Here is a 22,200-nt window from a genome sequence, read left to right on the forward strand (position 1 = left end):
CTGAGTTAACACATCATTGGTCCATGCTGAATTAACACATCTTAGGTCCAGGCTGAGTTAACACATCATAGGTCCATGCTGAGTTAACATATCATAGGTCCATGCTGAGTTAACATATCTTTGGTCCATGCTGAGTTAACACATCATAGGTCCATGCTGAGTTAACACATCATAGGTCCATGCTGAATTAACACATCATAGGTCCATGCTGAGTTAACACATCATTCGTCCATGCTGAATTAACATATCATTGGTCCATGCTGAATTAACACATCATAGGTTCATGCTGAATTAACACATCTTAGGTCCATGCTGAGTTAACACATCATAGGTCCATGCTGAGTTACATCATAGGTCCATGCTGAGTTAACACATCATTGGTCCATGCTGAATTAACACATAGGTCCACGCTGAGTTAACACATCATAGGTCCATGCTGAGTTAACACGTCTTAGGTCCATGCTGAGTTAACACATCATTGGTCCATGCTGAATTAACACATCTTAGGTCCATGCTGAGTTAACACATCATAGGTCCATGCTGAATTAACACATCTTAGGTCCATGCTGAGTTAACACATCATTGGTCCATGCTGAATTAACACATCTTAGGTCCATGCTGAGTTAACACAACATTGGTCCATGCTGAATTAACACATCATTGGTCCATGCTGAGTTAACATATCATTGGTCCATGCTGAATTAACACATCTTTGGTCCATGCTGAGTTAACATATCATTGGTCCATGCTGAGTTAACATATCATTGGTGCACGCTGAATTAACACATCATTGGTCCATGCTGAGTTAACACATCATTGGTCCATGCTGAATTAACACATCATTGGTCCATGCTGAGTTAACACATCATTGGTCCATGCTGAATTAACACATCATAGGTCCACGCTGAGTTAACACAGCATTGGTCCATGCTGAGTTAACACATCATTGGTCCATGCTGAATTAACACATCATTGGTCCATGCTGATTTAACACAACATTGGTCCATGCTGAGTTAACATATCATAGGTCCATGCTGAGTTAACACATCATTGGTCCATGCTGAATTAACACATCATAGGTCCACGCTGAGGTAACACATCATAGGTCCATGCTGCGTTAACACATCATTGGTCCATGCTGAATTAACACATCATTGGTCCATGCTGAGTTAACATATCATTGGTCCATGCTGAGTTAACATATCATTGGTCCATGCTGAGTTAACATATCATTGGTCCATGCTGAATTAACACATCATTGGTCCATGCTGAGTTAACATATCATTGGTCCATGCTGAGTTAACATATCATTGGTGCATGCTGAGTTAACACATCATAGGTCCATGCTGTATTAACACATCATAGGTCCAAGCTGAGTTAACACATCTTAGGTCCTTGCTGAATTAACACATCATAGGTCCATGCTGAGTTAACACACTATTGGTCCATGCTGAATTAACACATCATTGGTCCATGCTGAGTTAACACATCATTGGTCCATGCTGAGTTAACACATCATAGGTCCATGCTGAGTTAACATATCATAGGTCCATGCTGAATTAACACATCATAGGTCCATGCTGTGTTAACACATCTTTGGTCCATGCTGAATTAGCACATCATTGGTCCATGCTGAGTTAACACATCATAGGTCCATGCTGAATTAACACATCATAGGTCCATGCTGAGTTAACACATCATTGGCCCATGCTGAATTAACACATCATTGGTCCATGTTGAGCTAACACATCATAGGTCCATGCTGAGTTAACACATCATAGGTCCATGCTGAGTTAACATATCATAGGTCCATGCTGAGTTAACATATCATTGGTCCATGCTGAGGTAACACATCATAGGTCCATGCTGAGTTAACACATCATAGGTCCATGCTGAATTAACACATCATAGGTCCATGCTGAGTTAACACATCATAGGTCCATGCTGAATTAACACATCATAGGTCCATGCTGAGTTAACACATCATTGGTCCATGCTGAATTAACACATCATTGGTCCATGCTAATTTAACACATCATTGGTCCATGGTGAGTTAACACATCATGGGTCCATGCTGAGTTAACACATCATAGGTCCATGCTGAGTTAACACATCATTGGTCCATGCTGAGTTAACACATCATTGGTCCATGCTGAGTTAACACATCATAGGTCCACGCTGAGTTAACACATCATATGTCCATGCTGAATTAACATGTCATTGGTCCATGCTGAGTTAACACATCATTGGTCCATGCTGAATTAACATATCATTGGTCCATGCTGAATTAACATATCATTGGTCCATACTGAATTAATTTCTACTAATGTAGCAGGTTGGTTGATATAGTTGAGACCAGTTTCTGTCAGTTGGGACATTACCCAATGTTTAAACTCTTGACCATTATCCAGTTACAGTAAAGAAAAAGTTGAAGAACAACAGCAATGGTAGTGGCATAGGAGATAGGAAGAGGAACAGGCCATACGGCTCTTCAAACTTGTCCTACCATTCAGTGAGATCAGAGCTGATCTGTACCACAGCGTAACCCCATTGATTTCTGACTTTGATTAATAGTCTTACCATAGCTTAGTAGCACCATGAGTGAGTAATATACGTGTAAGAATCAGTGATTACTGGGATCACTGTATGATACCCTCTTGTTTAATACCACCTCCATCATCCAACCAGTTGTTGGTTAATTTACACCAAATACCTAGACTGTTAATACATGAATAGTTTAATCAGGATTTGTGCTTTAATTCAGTGTCAAACAATGCCTCTTAAACACACTGGTTTCATGTCTGCAATGTGCATTTAATTAAATTGCTTTTGATAGAGTTGGAAATTAGTATTTGTAATACCAACACTTTGAAGCGCTGTATTGCATGTAACATACCTCCACTATTCTATCAGCAACAATAAGTAATAGAGAGAAATGACATGAACATATTAAACTGTCAGTCGTAATTTTAGGTGCAATCTATTTTGAAAAGCACAGGAAAAGTGTCACCTTCAGCATTTAGGTCCTTGCTTTGGTTTTTACCAGTATTGGAAATGGAGCCATTTGGATGCTGGTTGAGGGCTCCAGTGTGAATAATCAGTATGAATAATTGACCGTTTGAGTTCTCACATGACGAATGGTCAATCTGACAAAGTAAACAAGTTGTGGGTTCTGCCAACACGTTCCAGAAAGGGAGGGAGAAAAGGGAGGCAAGTAAATATTAGAACAGTCAGAGATGCTTGTTATCACTAATCCATGACAATGTCATTAATACAACAGAATGCTCAGAAATTCCAGCGAATGGTATCCATTTGCAAGTACAAAATTACAAGAGGGTGAAATACAGGGGAGGAGGGGGTTGCTACAATAAAGGATTATAACTCGATGTATTAAAGTACTGCTGTGCATTATCCAACAAATATCCAGCACTGGAAACTGGAAATGGCACTGAGACATCGTCTGTAACAGAATGGGACGCATGATTCCCCATGGAAACAGGAAAGGATGTGCAGTCTCTGGAAGGAAGAGGAAGTGATGGATAGTCTGCACCATGGACAGGTAGTGACATCACTGCACCAGAAGAAATAGCCAATGATGTGTGATCTGGAACAGGAAGTGGAATCCCAGTGTGAATCTGTCCTAGAAAAGCATTTTAAAAAATGATCATTCTGAATATCACGTCTGACTGACTTTGAAAATTTAATGCAATTAGCTTAAATTAACATCCGACATGTGAGCATGACATAAGACAAAACTTATTTGGCAATGGTTACGTGGAGGCTGCGAGCAAAGATCATGTTTGGACTAGCTCCACCCTTCCCCAATACCCAGAAAAAATATAGCATACACTTAATTCTCACATTTAATATCCTGAAATGTCACAGCAACATAATGAGATAAAGCTATTTGATTTATCCAGCATGCCTGCTCCTCTCATACAACTTCTTACTTTCTAAGTTTTGATGACGGGCAATAACTGTAGGGATGTAATACTCTGAAATTGCCCCCCCCCCCCCCCCTCCCACCCCTACCCTCCAAGGTGATGAAGAGAAACCATAAAAGGGCCAATCAAACTTTGCAACATCTTCCCCGCAGCAGCACCCTTGAAACCCAAACAATCCTGTAAACAGTGCTCAGTTAGGGTAATAAGGAATAGTCCAACTCTCATTCAGCACCAATACTCAACAATGACTCATGCAGGGTAAGTGTATCCATCTCTCAATTGGCCACTCATCAGGTATAATCCCGGACGGAAAATCTTGGATTATTTATCCAGGGCCATTACAACAGAGCATGACCCAGATACTGAATTTGCATGATCAGCCATGATCATATTGAATGGTGGTGCAGGCTCGAAGGGCCAAATGGCCTACTACTGCACCTATTTTCTATATTTCTATGATCCGGTCCTCTGCTAAGGCACATTTATGGAAAGCTACCCGAGTGAATCACTGAAGCCAATGATCTTAGCCCATTTCTGCCTCAGTTGAGATCAGTGACATAACGGAGACCCAGGGCCATCTGAGCCTGTATGTTTAAGAACCTCGCTGGGCAGTGTATTTAGCAAATGGGGCTTTCTGGGTCAATTGATTGTACCTGCCCTGGCTCCAAAAGCGTCTTGACATTAAATGAGACAAAGAGATGGGAATACTCAACTCAATGGCCAGGTCAAGACACACGGTCGAGTTCAATGCAGTGGAGAGACTTGAGAAGCTGGGGCTGCTCTCCTCAATGGAGAGAAGGTTGAGGGAGGTTTGCTAGAGGTCTTCAAAATTATTTGGGGTTTTGACAGTAATTAAAGAGGAACTTTTGCTACTGGCGGGAGGGTCAGTAACCAGAGAACACAAATTTAAGGTAATTAAGCAGAAGACTGGAGCCGAGATGAGGATTTTTTTAACTTAGTTGTTATGGCCTGGAATGCACTGTCAGAAAAGGTGGAGGATTAATAACTTATTGGATCAACACTTAAGGATGAAAAATTGCTGGGCTATGGAGAAAGAGCAGGGAAAAGAGGTGAACTGGTTAGCTTGATGAGGCAAATAGTCTCCTTCTGAGCTGTGTTATTCTCAATACTTCCCGGGAGAGCCTTAATTCAGACAGTACCCTCAACAAGCATAGAGGCTCCTCTGGATAAACATACACACTGCAATTAAGAAAAAACAATCAATAACAAGCTATTAAATAGCAGCTGAGGCCGACAAAGAGAGAATGGTAGGACTTCAAAATTAAAACTAGCTTTGCTTTTCAGAATGCAATTTCTTCTATTAAGTGAAACACTGGCATCTATTGGCACAAATCATGCACAGCAATTATACAATTATACAGCAGGGTGCGTCCATTCCAAAACACTAAAGCAACCTGGTGCAAGGGGTTGAGCTCAGCAAGTATATAACAAGCAGCACTTCACTCGAACTGAAATAATGATATACAATTCCAATGGATCAAGCTCCTTCCCATCCATCTTCAGTGTATGGAGTCCCAACGTGGCATTGAGGGAGTGCCGCATTGTCAGAGGTGCCACCTTTCAGATAGAATCATAGAATGTCATTCGGCCCATCGCGCCCATGCTGGCTCTCTACAGGTGCAACTCACCCGGTCCCATTCCCCACCTTTTTCCTTCAGCTTAGCAAATATTTTCACTTCAGTTAATTATCCAATTCTCCTTTGAGGGTCGAGACTCAATCTGCCTCAGCAGTGCATTCCAGACCCTAACCACTCGCTGTGCATGTTCCTTTATGTCATCGTAGCTTCTTTTGACAATCACCTTAAATTGGCAACTTCAGGTTTTCAAACCTTCCAACAATGGGAGCAGTTTCTCCCTACATTCTCTATCTAGACCCCCCTGTGATTTTGAACAACTCTACCAAATCTCCTCTTAATCCTCTTCTAATAATAATCTTTATTAGTGTCACAAGTAGGCTGACATTAACATTGCAATGAAGTTACTGTGAAAAGTCCCCAGTCGCCACACTCGGGCGCCTGTTCGAGTACACAGAGGGAGAATTCAGAATGTCCAAATTACGTAACAGCGCATCTTTCGGGACTTGTGGGAGGAAACCGGAGCACTCGGAGGAAACCCACGCAGACACGAGAATGTGCAGACTCCGCACAGACAGTGACCCAAGCCTGGGATCGAACCTGGGACCCTGGCGCTGTTTAGCAACAGTGCTAACCACTGTGCTACCGTGCCACCCGTGATCCAAGCAGAACAGTCCCAGCTTCTCTAATCTGTCCATACAGCTGAAGCTCTTCATCCCTGGAATAATTTTTGTGAAACGTTTATCTTTTCTGCACCATCTCTAACGCCTTCACATCCTTCCTAAGGTTTGGTGCCCAGAACTGGGCATAACTTTCCAGTTGAAGCCGAACCACCGTTGATCGTAACTTCTTGTTCTTGTACTCTATGCTCCCATTCACAAAGCCCTGGATTCTGTATGTTTTATTTTTTTTTAATAATATATTTTATTCAAATTTTTTGGCCAAACAAAACAATACAAAGGTTTTCCTTTTTACAACAGTAAAGCAGTATAAATAACAGTGGCCGTTTTTAACAAATAAATAAATAATATATAAACTAAATGGCAACTGCCATATCAAAAATAAGAACTCTCCAAAAATAAAATCAAACAATCCAATATACATAGCCGAATACAAATATCTATACAAAAACACCCCTGAGGACCCACCCGGGCCCTCCCCCCACGCCCCCCTCCCCCCACCCCCACCCCCTCCCCCCCACCCCCCCCCCACCCCCTCCCCCCCACCCCCCTGGGTTGCTGCTGTTACCTTCCCATTTCCTTTATCGTTCTGCGAGGTAGTCAATGAACGGTTGCCACCGCCTGGTGAACCCTTGAGCCGAACCCCTTAATGCGAACTTTATCCGTTCCAGTTTTATAAACGCTGCCATGTCGTTTATCCAGGTCTCCACGCCCGGGGTTTTGGCTTCCTTCCACATAAGCAATATCCTTCGCCGGGCTACTAGGGACGCAAAGGCCAAGACATCAGCCTCTTTCGCCTCCTGCACTCCCGGCTCTTCTGCAACCCCGAATATAGCCAACCCCCAGCCTGGCTCGACCCGGACCCCCACCACCTTCGAAAGCACCTTTGCCACCCCCACCCAGAACCCCTGTAGTGCCGGACATGACCAAAACATGTGGGTGTGGTTTGCTGGGCTTCTCGAGCATCTCCCACACCTATCCTCTACCCCGAAAAATTTACTGAGCCGTGCTCCGGTCATATGCGCCCTGTGTAAAACCTTGAATTGTATCAGGCTTAGCCTTGCGCACGAGGATGACGAGTTTACCCTACGTAGGGCATCAGCCCACAGCCCCTCCTCAATCTCTTCCCCCAGCTCTTCTTCCCATTTCCCCTTCAGCTCATCCACCATGATCTCCCCCTCGTCCCTCATTTCCCTGTATATATCCGACACCCTACCATCCCCCACCCATGTCCCTGAGATCACTCTACCCTGAACCTCCTGCGTCGGGAGCTGCGGGAATTCCCTCACCTGTTACCTCGCAAAAGCCCTCAGTTGCATGTACCGAAATGCATTCCCTTGGGGCAACCCATATTTTTCCGTCAGCGCTCCCAGACTCGCAAACGTCCCGTCTACGAACAGATCTCTCAGTTGCACAACCCCAGCTCTCTGCCATGCTCCAAATCCCCCATCTATTCTCCCCGGGACATACCTATGATTATTTCTTATCGGGGACCACACCGAGGCTCCCGTCCTTCCCCTATGTCGTCTCCACTGCCCCCAAATTTTTAGTGTTGCCACCACCACTGGACTTGTGGTGTATTTCTTCGGGGAGAACGGCAACGGCGCCGTCACCATTGCTTGTAGGCTGGTACCCTTGCAGGACGCCATCTCCAATCTCTTCCACGCCGCTCCCTCCCCTTCTCCCATCCACTTACACACCATTGAGATATTGGCGGCCCAGTAGTATTCACTTAGGCTCGGTAGTGCCAGCCCCCCCCCCCCTATCCCTACTACGCTGCAAGAACCCCCTCCTCACTCTCGGGGTCTTCCCGGCCCACACAAAACTCATGACACCTTTCTCAATTCTCTTGAAAAAAGCCTTCGTGACCATCACCGGAAGGCACTGAAACACAAAGAGGAATCTCGGGAGGACTACCATTTTGACCGCCTGCACCCTACCCACCAGTGACAGGGACACCATGTCCCATCTCTTGAAATCCTCCTCCATCTGTTCCACCAATCTTGTTAAATTAAGCCGGTGTAAGGTTCCCCAACTCCTGGCTATCTGAATCCCTAAGTACCGGAAATCTCTTGTTACCTTCCTCAGCGGTAAGTCATCTATTCCCCTGCTCTGCTCCCCCGGATGCACCACAAACAACTCACTCTTACCCATATTCAATTTGTACCCCGAAAATTCCCCAAACTCCCTGAGTGTCTGCATTATCTCAGGCATCCCCTCCACTGGGTCCGCAACATACAACAATAAATAATCTGCATACAAGGATACCCGGTGTTCTTCTCCTCCCCTGAGCACTCCCCTCCACTTCCTGGAGCTCCTCAGTGCTATGGCCAGGGGCTCAATCGCCAATGCAAACAGTAACGGAGACAGGGGACACCGCTGCCTCGTCCCTCTATGAAGACGGAAGTAATCAGACCTCTGTCTGTTCGTGACCACGCTCGCCACCGGGGCCCTATACAGCAGCTGTACCCATCCGATATATCCTTCTCCAAAACCAAATCTCAGCACCTCCCACAGATAATCCCACTCCACTCTGTCGAATGCTTTCTCGGCGTCCATCGCCACCACTACCACCGCCTCCCCCTCTGGTGGGGGCATCATCATTACCCCTAGCAACCTCCGTATGTTCGTGTTCAGCTGTCTCCCCTTAACGAACCCAGTTTGATCCTCGTGGACCACCCCTGGGACACAGTCCTCTATCCTCGTCGCCATCACCTTGGCCAGGAGCTTAGCATCTACATTTAAAAGGGAAATGGGCCTGTAGGACCCACACTGCAGCGGGTCTTTTTCCTTCTTCAAAAGGAGCGATATCATTGCCTCCGACATAGTCGGGGGCAGCTGCCCCCTTTCCCTAGCCTCATTAAAGGTTCTCGTCAAAAGCGGGGCCAGTAAGTCCATATACCTCCTATAAAATTCCACCGGGAATCCGTCCGGTCCCGGGGCCTTCCCCGCCTGCATGCTCCCAATCCATTTTACCACCTCCTCCATCTCAATCTGTGCTCCCAGTCCCGCCCTCTCCTGCTCCTCCACCTTAGGGAATTCCAGCTGATCCAAGAAACACATCATTCCCTCCTTCCCTTCCGGGGGCTGAGCCTTATATAACCTCTCATAAAATGCCTTGAACACCCCGTTCACTCTCTCCGCTCCCCGTTCCATCTCTCCCTCCTCATCTCTCACCCCACCTATCTCCCTCGCTGCTCCCCTCTTCCTCAATTGGTGGGCCAGTAGCCGACTCGCCTTCTCTCCATACTAATACTGTACACCCTGTGCCCTCCTCCACTGTGCCTCTGCCTTACCCGTGGTCAGAAGGTCAAATTCCACATGTAGCCTTTGTCTTTCCCTGTACAGTCCCTCCTCCGGTGCCTCCGCATATTGCCTGTCCACCCTCAAAAGTTCTTTCAGCAATTGCTCCCTTTCTTTACCCTCTTGCTTCCCTTTATGTGCCCTTATGGATATCAGTTCCCCTCTAACCACCGGCTTCAGCGCCTCCCAGACCACTCCCACCTGAACCTCTCCATTGTCATTAAGCTCCAAGTACCTTTCGATGCACCCCCTCACCCTTAAACATACCCCCTCATCCGCCAATAAGCCCATATCCATTCTCCAAAGTGGGTGCTGTTCTTTTTCCTCTCCTACCTCCAGGTCTACCCAATGTGGAGCGTGGTCCAAAATAGCTATGGCCGTATATTCCGTCCCTGTCACCTTCGAAATCAGTGCCCTTCCCAAGACAAAAAAGTCTATCCGTGAGTATACTTTGTGGACATGGGAGAAAAATGAGAACTCCTTACTCCTAGGCCTACTAAATCTCCAGGGGTCTACCCCTCCCATCTGCTCCATGAAGTCCTTGAGCACCCTGGCCGCTGCCGGCCTCCTCCCGGTCCTGGACCTCGATCGGTCCAGCCCTGGATCAAGCACCGTATTGAAGTCTCCCCCCATTACCAACTTTCCTGCCTCCAGGTCCGGGATACGTCCCAACATACGCCTCATAAAATTTGCATCATCCCAGTTCGGGGCGTATACGTTCACCAGAACCACCGCCTCCCCTTGCAATCTGCCACTCACCATCACATATCTACCCCCACTATCCGCCACTATGGTCTTTGCCTCAAACAGTACCCGTTTCCCCACTAAGATAGCCACCCCCCTGTTCTTCGCATCCAAACCCGAATGAAACACCTGCCCCACCCACCCTTTACGTAGTCTGACCTGGTCTATCAGTTTCAGATGCGTCTCCTGCAACATAACTACATCTGCCTTTAATTTCTTTAGGTGTGCGAGTACCCGTGCCCTTTTAATCGGCCCGTTCAGCCCTCTCACGTTCCACGTGATCAGCCGGGTTGGGGGGCTCTTCACCCCCCCCCCCCCCTTGTCGACTAGCCATCCCTTTTTTTAACCCAGCTCCTCACCCGGTTCCCACGCACCCGTGTATCCCCCCGACGGCGCCCTCCTGCCTCGACCACCCCATCCCATAACAGCTCCCCCTTCTCCTTAGCAGCAGCAACCCAGTTAACCCCCCCCCCCCCCGCTAGATCCCTTTCTAGCGTAGTTGCACCCCCCATGTTGCTCCCAGAAGTCAGCGAACTCTGGCTGACCTCGGCTTCCCGCCTTGTCCTCGGCCCCCACTGTGCGAGGCCCCCTCCTTCCTGCGTCCCTGTTCCCGCCATAATTACCATAGCGCGGGAACAAAACCCGCGTTTCCCACTCGGCCCCGCCCCTAAAGGCCGGCGCCCACAGTTCCTCATACTCCCCCCCCCACCCCCCCCCCCAACATGGGGAAGAGAGAAAGGTTACAGGATCGCAAGATTAACAAATTGAAAAATCATTCCCCCCCCCCCCCTTTTTCCCTCGCCCCACATAATCACCCCACCACTTTGTCCCAAAAGTTCTTTCTCTCGCCAGACTATTCCAGCTTCTCGTCCACAATGAATGCCCACGCCTCCTCCGCCGTCTCAAAGTAGTGGTGCTTCCCTTGGTGTGTGACCCACAATCTCGCTGGTTGTAACATTCCAAACTGGGTCTTCTTTTTGTGAAGCACCGCCTTAGCCCGATTAAAACTTGCCCTCCTTCTCGCCACCTCCGCACTCCAATCCTGGTATACGCGGATCCCCGCGTTCTCCCACCTACAGCTCTGAGTTTTCTTCGCCCATCTGAGGACCGTCTCTCTGTCATTATAGCGGAGAAACCTCACCACTATAGCTCAAGGTATTTCTCCAGCCCTCGGTCTTCGCGCCAAAACTCGATAAGTTCCCTCCACCTCCAAAGGGCCCGTCGGGGCCTCCGATCCCATTAGCGAGTGAAGCATCGTGCTCACATATGTCCCGACGTCCGCCCCTTCTGCGCCTTCGGGAAGAACCCTTAAATTCTTCCTCCTCGAATTATTCTCCAGTACTTCCAGCCTTTCCACACACCTTTTGTGCTGTGCCTCGTGCGTCTCTGTCTTCACCACCAGGCCCTGTATTTCATCTTCATTTTCAGCAGCCTTTGCCTTCACAACCCAAAGCTCCTGCTCTTGGGTCTTCTGCTCCTCCTTTAGCCCATCAATCGCCTGTAATATTGGGGCCAACAGCTCTTTCTTCAACTCCTTTTTCAGCTCTTCCACACAGCGCCGCAGGAACTCTTGTTGGTCCGGGCCCCATAACAAACGGCCACCTTCCGACGCCATCTTGCTTTGTGCTTGCCTTCCTTGCCGCTGCTCCAGAGGATCCTCCGCAATCCGGCCGCTATCCTCTCCCTTATCCATACGTGTCCGGGGGGATTCCCTTCTGGTTTACCGCACAGTGTTTTTGGCCGTTTAAAATGCCGTTGGGGCTCCTATCAAGAGCCCAAAAGTCCGTTCCACCGGGAGCTGCCGAAACGTGCGACTTAGCTGGTCATCGCCGCACCCGGAAGTCCTGTATGTTTTATTAACTGCTCCCTTAACATGCCCTGCCACTAAACACCCGGATCCGACTGCTGCTGCTCCTTTAGGAATGTGCCCTTTGTTTTATATTGTTTCTCTTCCCAAAATGAATCATTTCACATGTCCCTGCATTACATTTCACTGCCATGTATCCACCCATTCCACCAATCCGTGTCCTTTTGATATTCAACAGGATCCTTGTCACATTTCACAATACTTTCAAGTTCTGTGTCATCCACAGTTTTGAAGTTATGCCCTGTACACCGAGTTTAATCAAGAAAAGCAGAAGTCCTAATACCAACTCCGAGGAATCCACTGGAAACCTTTGTACAGTCTGAAAAGCAACCATTCACCATTACTACTCACTGCTTCATGTCACTCAGTCAATCCTGTATCCATACTGCCTTTAATTCCATGGGAGGTAACTTTGCTGACAAACCAGATGTGCGGCACCCAATCAAATATCACTTGAAAGTCCATGTACACCACATCAGCCACATTCCCTGCATCACCCCTCTGTTACCTCATCAAACAACAGAAGCAATTTAGTTTCACATGATTTGCCCTAAATAGATCCGTGTTGACTTTTCTTAATTAATCCCCATTCTTCCAAGTAACTGCTAAGTTTGTCACAAATTAATTGGGCATTATTTAATACCCTCCCCAGAGGCTAATTTAAAGGCAGGGAGCAACTAAATGGTCTAGAAGGTGCAGGATGGGACTGTGCTGCTTTTCCATCATGTCCTCGATTAAATCCAGGGTGGGAAAGATCATGGACAGCCTTCCCACCCCAACGTTAATTGAGGTCCTTAAGTGCCCAATTTATATCCACTTAATGGCATCATCATGCCACTACTGGTATTCAGCCAATGGCAGGCAGGGCTAACGGCACACGGGAGTCAGAAAGAGTTCCTTGTTGTCAGGCACTCGAGGGACCCAGCATCGTGATGGGGGGACTCGCCGAGCCACCTTCCTGCCCTTTCTTCCCCCCCCCCCCTCCCCCACCCCCGACCCCAGCTAGCCAGTGATCCTCTCCTCATGTCCCCCATCTCACCCTCACCCAACATGGCCTGGGCCCCTCACTGATCCTGGGTCTTTGGTGAGTGCATTGCCGGCAGTTGCCACTGTTCCCACTAGGGCCCAGGATGACAAAGGGACCTTGTGGTAGAGCCAGCCATGGACTAGGCTCTGCTGCATATCCCAGAGGAGTCAACACTCTCACCAGTAATCAGAGTGTATTCAATACTTAGTAAGAAGTCTTCCAACACCAGGTCTTCAATACTTAGGACACAGTTTGCCATCTGTGTATAACCTCCCATGGCACTATCGGAAGACGAGCAGAGGGAGTTCCACCAGCGACGTTTATCCCTCAATCAATTAAATAGTAAATCTGGTAAAATAGTAAAGCTTGCTGTGCACAAATTGCAACATTACAACAGTGACTAAATTACAAAGGCACTCCTGCTGTGAAGTGGATTGTGTTGTCCTGAAGGTGTGAAATGTAAGTGCTTTATTTTTGCAGCTACCCACTTTTCCCTTCGCAATCAGGTGCTGCTCAGAAACATCACTGAGTGATGCACCACCTCTGTCCACATGACTATCAGCTTCCAGGTTCCCACCATGTTACTGTCCAGCTGAACCTCCCAAGCCACCACTTGGTCCAGGGATTCAACCTTATCTTCCTCCATTCTTTGTTCCTTCAACCCTTCACTACAGACCAATGGTCCTCTTAAGGCATTTGTAGTCCAATTCGCCTGTGGCTCCCAACAGTTCTGCTGCTCCTGAGGTCTCTCGGCTTCCAATGACAGCCCTACCTGGATTCAAGCTGAGTTATCGTGCTCCATCTCCATTTTACCATCCAGAGAGAGGACGTGATGGGGAGAAAGGGCTGTCGCAACACTATAGAACTAAGGAACATTATTAAAACTACAGGACCTACAGTTGCAATAAGCTGAAGAGATCATTTGCATTCATATAGCACCTTTAATGAGCACCAAACATCCCAAAGCACTTCATAGTTAATAAAGTACCTTTGAAATGTAATGATTGTTGTCACGTAGGAAACATGGCAGCCAATTTGCACACAGCAAGCCCATAAATAGCAGCATAACAATGACCAGATCATTTTGCTTTAGTGATGTTGGATGAGGGATAATTGCTCTTCAAATAGTGCTACGGGATCCACCTGAGAGGATAAACATTGCCTTGGTTTAACATCACCTCTGAAAGACAGCAACCCCGACAGTGCAGCACCCTGGGATTGTCAGCCTACAATATGTGCTCAAATCTCTGGATTGGGACTTGAACTAAACAAGCACCTAACCCAGACACAAGAGTGTTGTCCAATTAGCCATGGCAGAAACTATTGACTAGGTAGTTTTGTTCTCTCCCAGATGGAGGTGGACTGGATCTAAATTCATGTGTGGCAAACGACCCATATTCAATGACAGTTTCAACATGTTGGATCACTTGAATTTGACCAAGAAATTGTCACCCTTTAATGAAGAATTGATGAATATCAGATAACATTTTGACCTATCACAAAACCCCTTCTGGGTGCAACCAGACTTACCGTTAGACATCTCTGAGGTGAACGTTGGTCCAGGGCCAAGGCATGGAGGTGACTCCAATGTTCTGTACAGATCAAAACCATGCATCTTCCAAGCCTCTGTAGTGGGGTTCATGCGTAGTCGTGACTCTGCCACCCGGCACAAGTCATACCCATGCGGTTTCAGTGTCTCAGGGATCAGAAAGACATGGTTTGTTTGTACGGTTTGAGGTTGGTGAGGCTACAAGACACAGGAAGGTAGCTTGATTATCAATGTTGCATTGCCTGCTGGCCAACTCTGTCAGAGTGAAGCAGATTGAGGGTGAGCTGATTGAGATCATTGAAATAATTAAAAATAATTCAATAGGCCATATACAGAGAAATGACTTGCTCTGTTAGGAGAATGAAATACAAGGGGACCGCACATAGGAACATAGGAAAAAGGAAAGGAGACCATATAGCTCAACAAACCCCCTCCATTCAATACAATCATTGACCTTAACTCCATTTCCCTGCCCAATCCCCATATTCTTTGATCCCCTGATAGTCCAAAAGCCTATCTCAGCCTGAGAGCCAGGCCAATCAGGAACACACCAGGAAGCATTTCTGCACTCAAAGGGCAGTGTAAATCTGAACTTTGCTCCCCAAAGGGCTGGAGAACAATTGAGGTTTTCAGGGCAATGATCAATAGATGTTAAGTAAGGAAGCCAAGGAATATAAAGCCAGGAGCTGAGGGGCAGGTCTGCCATGTTCTAATTGAAAGGCTCGAGAGGCTGAATGGCCATTGTCCTGATCCTAATATTCATAACTATGTCAGCAGTTCTTCAACAAAATTATATTTTTCAATTATGTTCTCGAACCAACAAGTGCATTGGGGAATTAAAAACGTTGGGTTGGTTACAGAGTAAGACTCCCTCTATACCGTCCCATCAAATACTTCCAAACAGGTGCAGCATGGGTTAGATACAAAGTAAAGTTCCCATTTTTAAGGCCAAAGTTTTCTGGCCCTTCCCACTGGCGGGATCTTCCAGACCCGTCAAAGGTGACCCCCTCCTCCCCCCACCCCCCCTCACCGTGGCACATTCCACAGCAGCGGAGGGTGAGGGGCCCACAAAAACCCCTTCGACATCAGTGGGTCATGAAGATTTCTCCAATGGAAAATATGCCACGAGGAGCTGGGAAATCCTGCTCTAAGTGCCCCCTGTTGAGTGGATGTTGTTTGAAACCATTACTGGACTCGGTTGTGATATCACCAGAGAAAATATTCTGTGGACGAATTCTCTAGGCTTCTATTCTTGCAAGGTTACAACGGCAACCTCACTCGTGGAAGTTGACTTTAATGTGAGGTAACGTCAGAGAGGAGGATGAAAATGTGGAGGAGATAATGTTGAGGGGTTACCTGCAGAGACATACTGTCAATCATTGGTGATGGGTGATAAGTCGGAAAACCATGAGGTGAGGCTTGTAACTGGTTCAACATCAAACCACATGTGCTCCCTGTGATGGACATGAAGAATATTCTTAGTAGAAATCAAGACAAACAAAAAACAAGCAAACTACAAGTGTATGTCTGCAATACGTAATTTATGGATCCCAGGGCAATTAGGAGGCAGGGATGAGCACAGGAATATAAAATTTAGAATGTTTGATTGCAACTTCCAATTTGCAGTGCTTCTTCAACCTCACACTATTTTTATGTGGCCTTTTCAGAAGTCAAGATGCCCTGATGTGTGAACCCCTCGTGCATGTCTCCTGAGGTCAGGTTGGCTGTTGTGAGGGCCATGGGAAGTTTAAATTTCCTTTCCAACATTATTTTTGTGTGCTGGTACCACCCGGGCACCTTGGCACTGCCAGCCTGGCATCCTGGCGATATCACCTGGTTGCCAGCCTGGCACTGTCAAGGTGCCACTGCCAGGCTGGCATTTTTTCCTGCTGTGGGGATGGGGCCTGGGGTTGCCCTGAACGCATGAAGTGGGGCACAGGAGGGCCCGAGGACCCCCTTATAGGTCAGATGGGGGTTTGGGTGTTGCATCGGGGGGTCGAGAATTCGTGACGCCATTTAAAAATGGCATCCCGATCTCTTCCTGCACTGAGGAGTTCTGGCGAGCAAGTTCCTCAGTGCAGGAAACGGGACTAAGTGCAGCCTTGGCGGGATGTTCCTCACTGAGGCCCAAATTGAAACAGAGTCCCGATGGATAGCGTGGTGTTTCTCAGTGCTGCGAGCACCAGGAAATACCCGGCTAAATGTGCTCGTCACGGGACCCTGTTCCAATTTGGTTAGATCGCGGCTGATGTAAGTTGTAATACTCCTCACGATACCCGCGGGAACACCCCAATTGATCTCCCCGTGGGTCTCGTGGAATATGACCCCCCCCCACCGCTAGTGGGTGGAGGCCCATCAGCTGGGGTTCGTGGAAATTGCCCCATAAAAGCCCCGACGCCGGGACGCGATTCTCTGGCGGCCGAAGAATCGGTGCCAGTCGCAGGCGCGCGGTCGACGTGGCACGGTCGGGGGTCCTTGAAAGCGGCCCCCACAGCAATTCTCCGTGGTCGACCGGCCGAGTTCCTGCCGAGTTTTGCAGGCGTGGTTCACATATGGTACCACCTGGCGGGAGCTCGGGCCCGCGGCCCCCTCCTGGTTGGGGGGGGCAGGGAGATCAGACTCCGGGGGAGGGGGGGGTCGGGTCCCCCCACGACGACCAGGCCTGTGATCGGGTGCTACCAATCGGCGGGCGAGCGCGATCTGGGGTGGGCCTACCTTCTTCCGCCCGGGCCCGCTGTGTCGCTACGCCATGTTGCGTGGCGCTGGTGCGGAAATGGCACAACACGCGCATGCGCGGACCCGTGCCGGCAATGCAAGGTCGCGTATCACCGCCGGAGCCATGTGGAGCACTCCGACGCCGTTCTGGCCCCCTGTGGGCCACTGAATCGCTGGGCCAAGAGGCCCGTTGACGCCGGCATGAAACACTCCGGTGTTTACGCCAGCGTCAACACTTAGCAGGGATTTTGGAGAATCCCGGCCCATGTTGGAGAGGTGGGCCAACATCCCAGCAAACAGAAGCAAGCCTCCTGACCAGCCAGGAGACATAAATATCGCAGCTAAGAGCAAATATGATGGGCTTGAGTTTCCGATTTCTGGCAGTGTCCCAACTTGCATTTCATGAGCCCATCACGAAAATCCAGACCCTGTGTTCAATGAGAATTAGATCATTACATTGTTCAAGCAACTAAATTAGGCTTTGACAAAGAGTCAGCCAGACTGGAAACGTTAGCTCCCTTCTCTCTCCACAGATGTTGTCAGACCGGCTGAGATTGTCCAGTATTTTGTGTTTTTGTTTCAGATTCCAACATCCGCAGTAAGCTGCTTCTAACTAAATTAGCACCTTAACCCTGTTTAGTTATGTTTTTTATATCTTTACATTCCTCCCCTGGAAAAGTGTGAAGTAGGAGAAGGTTTACAGGTGGATTAACAGAATGGATAACATGAATGCTATTTTGTTGGCCATAGCTATCGTTATGCCAGCTGGAATTCCCATATGAGGAATGGGTTTTATGACTGCCTACAACTCATGTGAGAGTGGGGACACTCACACCCACCATACATTAAGCTCCTACTCTGTCAACCCATAGTTCAAGCTTTATTCTGTTTCTGAATTGTGCAGTACCTGTCCTGGGAGTGTTTGATGGGGCAGCCTGGATGGAACTTTACATTGTGTCTAACCATTCTCTCGATGGGGTTGTCTGGAGTGGGGATTGAACCTTGTGCCTCCTGAACTCTGATGTAAGAATGTGACCATTCAGACATGAGCTGTCTCCAAAACCTGCTGAGTGGAGTAATGAAAAAGAACTAAAAGCCTTGAGTTGGGGTTTAGGTAAAGCATGTGCAATAATATCAAGCCCAGTCAAATATCAGAGTATGACTTGTTCATTACACTCTCGGTTGTCCGTTTGCACAAACATGGGATTTCCCCTCTATATTTTCTCTCGATTATATCGTAAATACACTTACACAACCTGGGACACAGTTCCACAGGTATTAACAGCCCTGTATCACCTCATGACTATTTGCCAAATGTTAGCCAGGACCATAACAGTATTCTGATGGATGTTCTGGCAGATGTGGCTCAGTTGGAGGGACTCTCTTATTTCTACTCCTGATTCTGGAGCCTAGGCATCTCCACGTAGAAAAGAAATAGATTATTTACCCAACAGTTCCTCGGTTGCTCAGTGTTTCTGAGTCATAGAATCACAGAATCATTTGAAATATTAAACCGAGGCCATAGCTGCCCTCTTGAGAGAACGTAAGAGATCCCATAGCACTATTCAAAACAGAGGAATTTTCCCCCAGAGTCAATGAACATCATTACAACAGATTATCTGGTCGTTGTCACCTTTTATTCGTGGGAGTTTGCTGTACGCAAATGTTCTGCTGCATTCCCTATACTAAAACAGTGAGTACACTTTATAAAATATACTTCAGAGAGATCTTGGTGTACAGGTCCACAGGTCACTGAAAGGGGCAACACAGGTGGAGAAGGTCGTCAAGAAGGCATACGGCATGCTTGCCTTCATTGGCTGGGGCATTGAGTATAAAAGTTGGCAAGTCATGTTGCAGCTGTATAGAACCTTAGTTAGGCCACACTTGGAGTATAGTGTTCAATTCTGGTTGCCACATTACCAGAAGGATGTGGAGGCTTTAGAGAGGGCGCAGAAGAGATTTACCAGGATGCTGCCTGGTATGGAGGGCATTAGATATGAGAAGAGGTTGAATAAACTTGGTTTGTTCTCACTGGAACGAAGGAGGTTGAGGGGCGACCTGATAGAGGTCTACAAAATTATGAGGGGCACAGACAAGAGTGGATAGTCAGAGACTTTTTCCCAGGGTAGACGGGTCAATTACTAGGGGGAATAGGTTTAAGGTGTGAGGGGCAAGGTTTAGAGAAGATGTACGCGGTAAATGTTTTACACAAAGGGTGGTGGGTGCCTGGAACTTGCTGCCAGAGGAGGTGGTGGAAGCAGGGACAATAGTGATGTTTAAGGGGCACCTTGACAAATACATGAATAGGATGGGAATAGAGGGATACGGACCCCGGAAGTGTAGAAGATTTTAGTTTGGACGGGCAGCATGGTCGGCACGGGCTTGGAGGGCCGAAGGGCCTGTTCCTGTGCTGTACATTTCTTTGTTCTTTGTTCTTTATTGGCTAACAAGCACTTTGGGACACCCTGAAAGGTGCCATATAAATGAGAGTCTTTATTTTGTCAAGAGGGTATTAACATTGAGGCCAATTTCTGTCTTTACCATTTACCCACACACATACTGACGATTCTCCCAGTCAAATGGCCTCACATTTGATAAGCATTGACTTTAGTGAAGCAGCAGAGATCTGCTGGCAGCCAATGGAAATGGTCCTGTCTGTGAAACACCGTGTTCCAAAGTCTCGGGGTGGGAGAGGTGGGGGAGGTGACAGCGAACGTGAGAAAGCACAGATCCTGAAAATAACTCACAAAGATTGCAGGTAGTCACAGGGGAGCCATTGCACATACCATTTAAAAAGCCAGATCTGCTTTTCGCCTTCTCTTCTCGTCTCCATTTTGCTCGACGGTTGGAAAACCAGACCTAAGTGAAGGTGAGGTAAGTGTGAGTGAGTAACTGAGCAACCTCACCCTCCCAAAGTCATTCACCTGTCATTCTGACTCCAGGAGATCCTGTAAAATGGATATTATTGGATCTGTTGTCCCTTTGTACCATTGACTGCAGTGGAAACAAAAATCGAGAGAGCTGGAAACGGGTGTCTGGCCCAATATTAACCACGTTACACTATTGCAGAAAGATTTATTTTTAAAATTTAGAGTACCCAATTATTTCTTTTCCAATTAAGGGCCAGTTTCACGTGGCCAATCCACCTAATCTGCACATCTTTGGGTTGTGGGGGTGAAACCCATGCAGACACGGGGAGAATGTGCAAACTCCACACGGACAGTGACCAAGGGCTGAGATTTGAACCTGGGTCCTCAGCGCCGTGAGGCAGCAGTGCTAACACTGTGCCACGTGCTGCCCCTCCTCCTTATTGCACAAAGATGACATTAGACTCTCTAATGACTCCCACCGTGGTATGAGATAAACGGATAAATAAGCTGCCGGAAAAACTGATCTCGTTCCAGTGTTCAAAAAGGAGCTGGGTTAATTAAATCGGACAGAAAGTGGAGGAGTATGAAGTTTGGAGTAGGGCAATATTAATTTGAGTTCATCGCATTAAGCCCTGATTATGTGACCCAGAGATAGAAACACCAAAGCCTGATGGCTCTTTCTCACCAGAAAAGACCCCACTCAAAAACAGTTTCCCATTTTGCAGCATTCATGGCTCGGTACGCGGCAGATCAAATTTAATGCAGAGAAAAATAAAGTGATTCATTTTGGAGGAAGAATATGGCAGATCAGTATAAACTAAATGATACACTTTTAAATGGATGTAGAAATAGAAACCTGGCAATGTACAAACGCAGGTCTTTGAAGACGGCTGGACATGTTGAGAATCCGTAGAAAGGACACAAGGAATATTTGGCTTTAATAATAGAGGTACAGAGTACAAGGGTAAGGGAGTTATGCTAAACATCTATAAAACACCGATTAAGCCTTAGTTGGAGAAACACGGCTAATTCCGGGGACCACACTTTGGGAAGAATGGTGAAGCCTTAAAGGGGGTACGGAGGAGATGTTTTAGAAGGGGTAAAAGAATGAGAGTAGAGAAACTGGAGTTGCTCACCTCGAACAGGGAAGGTTGAAGGGAGATTTGATTTTGCGCTCAAAATCTTGATGGATTTTGATAGGGTAACGAAGGAGAAATTGTTTCCAGTGGCAGAAGGGTCAGTAACCAGAGGAATTAAGGTTATTGGCAAAAGAACCAGAGGTGACATGAGGGGAAAGAAAGAAACAGTGAGCTGTTATGATTCGCACAGCTTGAAAGGGGGTTGGAAGTAGATTCAGTGACAACTTTCCAAAGGGAATTAGATAAACAAAAAGAAAAACAATGTGGGACAAGGGAAAAAGCAGACGATTGTAAAGAAGTCAGAGTCGATACAGAAATGAAGGCCCAAATGGCCTCGTGCTGCTGTATAATTCAATGATTCTACAGGACTTACAGCACGGGAAGTATTTTTCTCGGCTCAACCAGTCCACGGTGGAATTTGGCCTCCACGAGTCTACATTAGTCTGATCATATTTACTGCCCTATTCCCCTCAGACACTTTTCCTTCTAGCCAGGATAATTATGGATGTTCGAGTAGTTTCTGCCTCAACCACCAGTCCAGAGAGTGAATCCTGCAACTTCAGAAGTCGATGTGAAGACATTTCTCTTGCTCTCCATTCTAAATCCCTCACATTTAATTTTGAATCTGTGGCACTGTAAAAGATGAAATATAATGACATCTTCACAGGGCACCACCTTTCCATGCCAATCAGGAGAGGGATAGACATTCTGGCCTTTGCGTCCCTGGTAGCCCGGCGAAGGATTCTCCTTCAGTGGAAAGATGCGAG

The 22,200-nt window shown here is 47.2% G+C and overlaps 1 protein-coding gene across 1 annotated transcript in view; it reads right to left on the reverse strand.

The window, feature by feature from the left end:
* Positions 1–2,781: 2,781 nt before the first annotated feature.
* Positions 2,782–22,200, reverse strand: part of LOC140387667 (paired box protein Pax-4-like) — a 41,173-nt gene continuing 21,754 nt past the window's right edge. Inside the window, exons 6-9 of the mRNA XM_072470860.1 lie at positions 20,211–20,283; positions 16,066–16,163; positions 14,691–14,907; positions 2,782–3,640 (exon numbers count right to left, since the gene is read on the reverse strand). Coding sequence (XP_072326961.1) covers positions 3,363–3,640; positions 14,691–14,907; positions 16,066–16,163; positions 20,211–20,283 — 666 coding nt within the window. The 3' untranslated portion in view covers positions 2,782–3,362. The remainder of the gene's footprint in view (positions 3,641–14,690; positions 14,908–16,065; positions 16,164–20,210; positions 20,284–22,200) is intronic.

Source organism: Scyliorhinus torazame, chromosome 13 (assembly GCF_047496885.1).
Source record: "Scyliorhinus torazame isolate Kashiwa2021f chromosome 13, sScyTor2.1, whole genome shotgun sequence".
In the NCBI taxonomy this organism is placed as follows: Eukaryota; Metazoa; Chordata; class Chondrichthyes; order Carcharhiniformes; family Scyliorhinidae; genus Scyliorhinus; species Scyliorhinus torazame.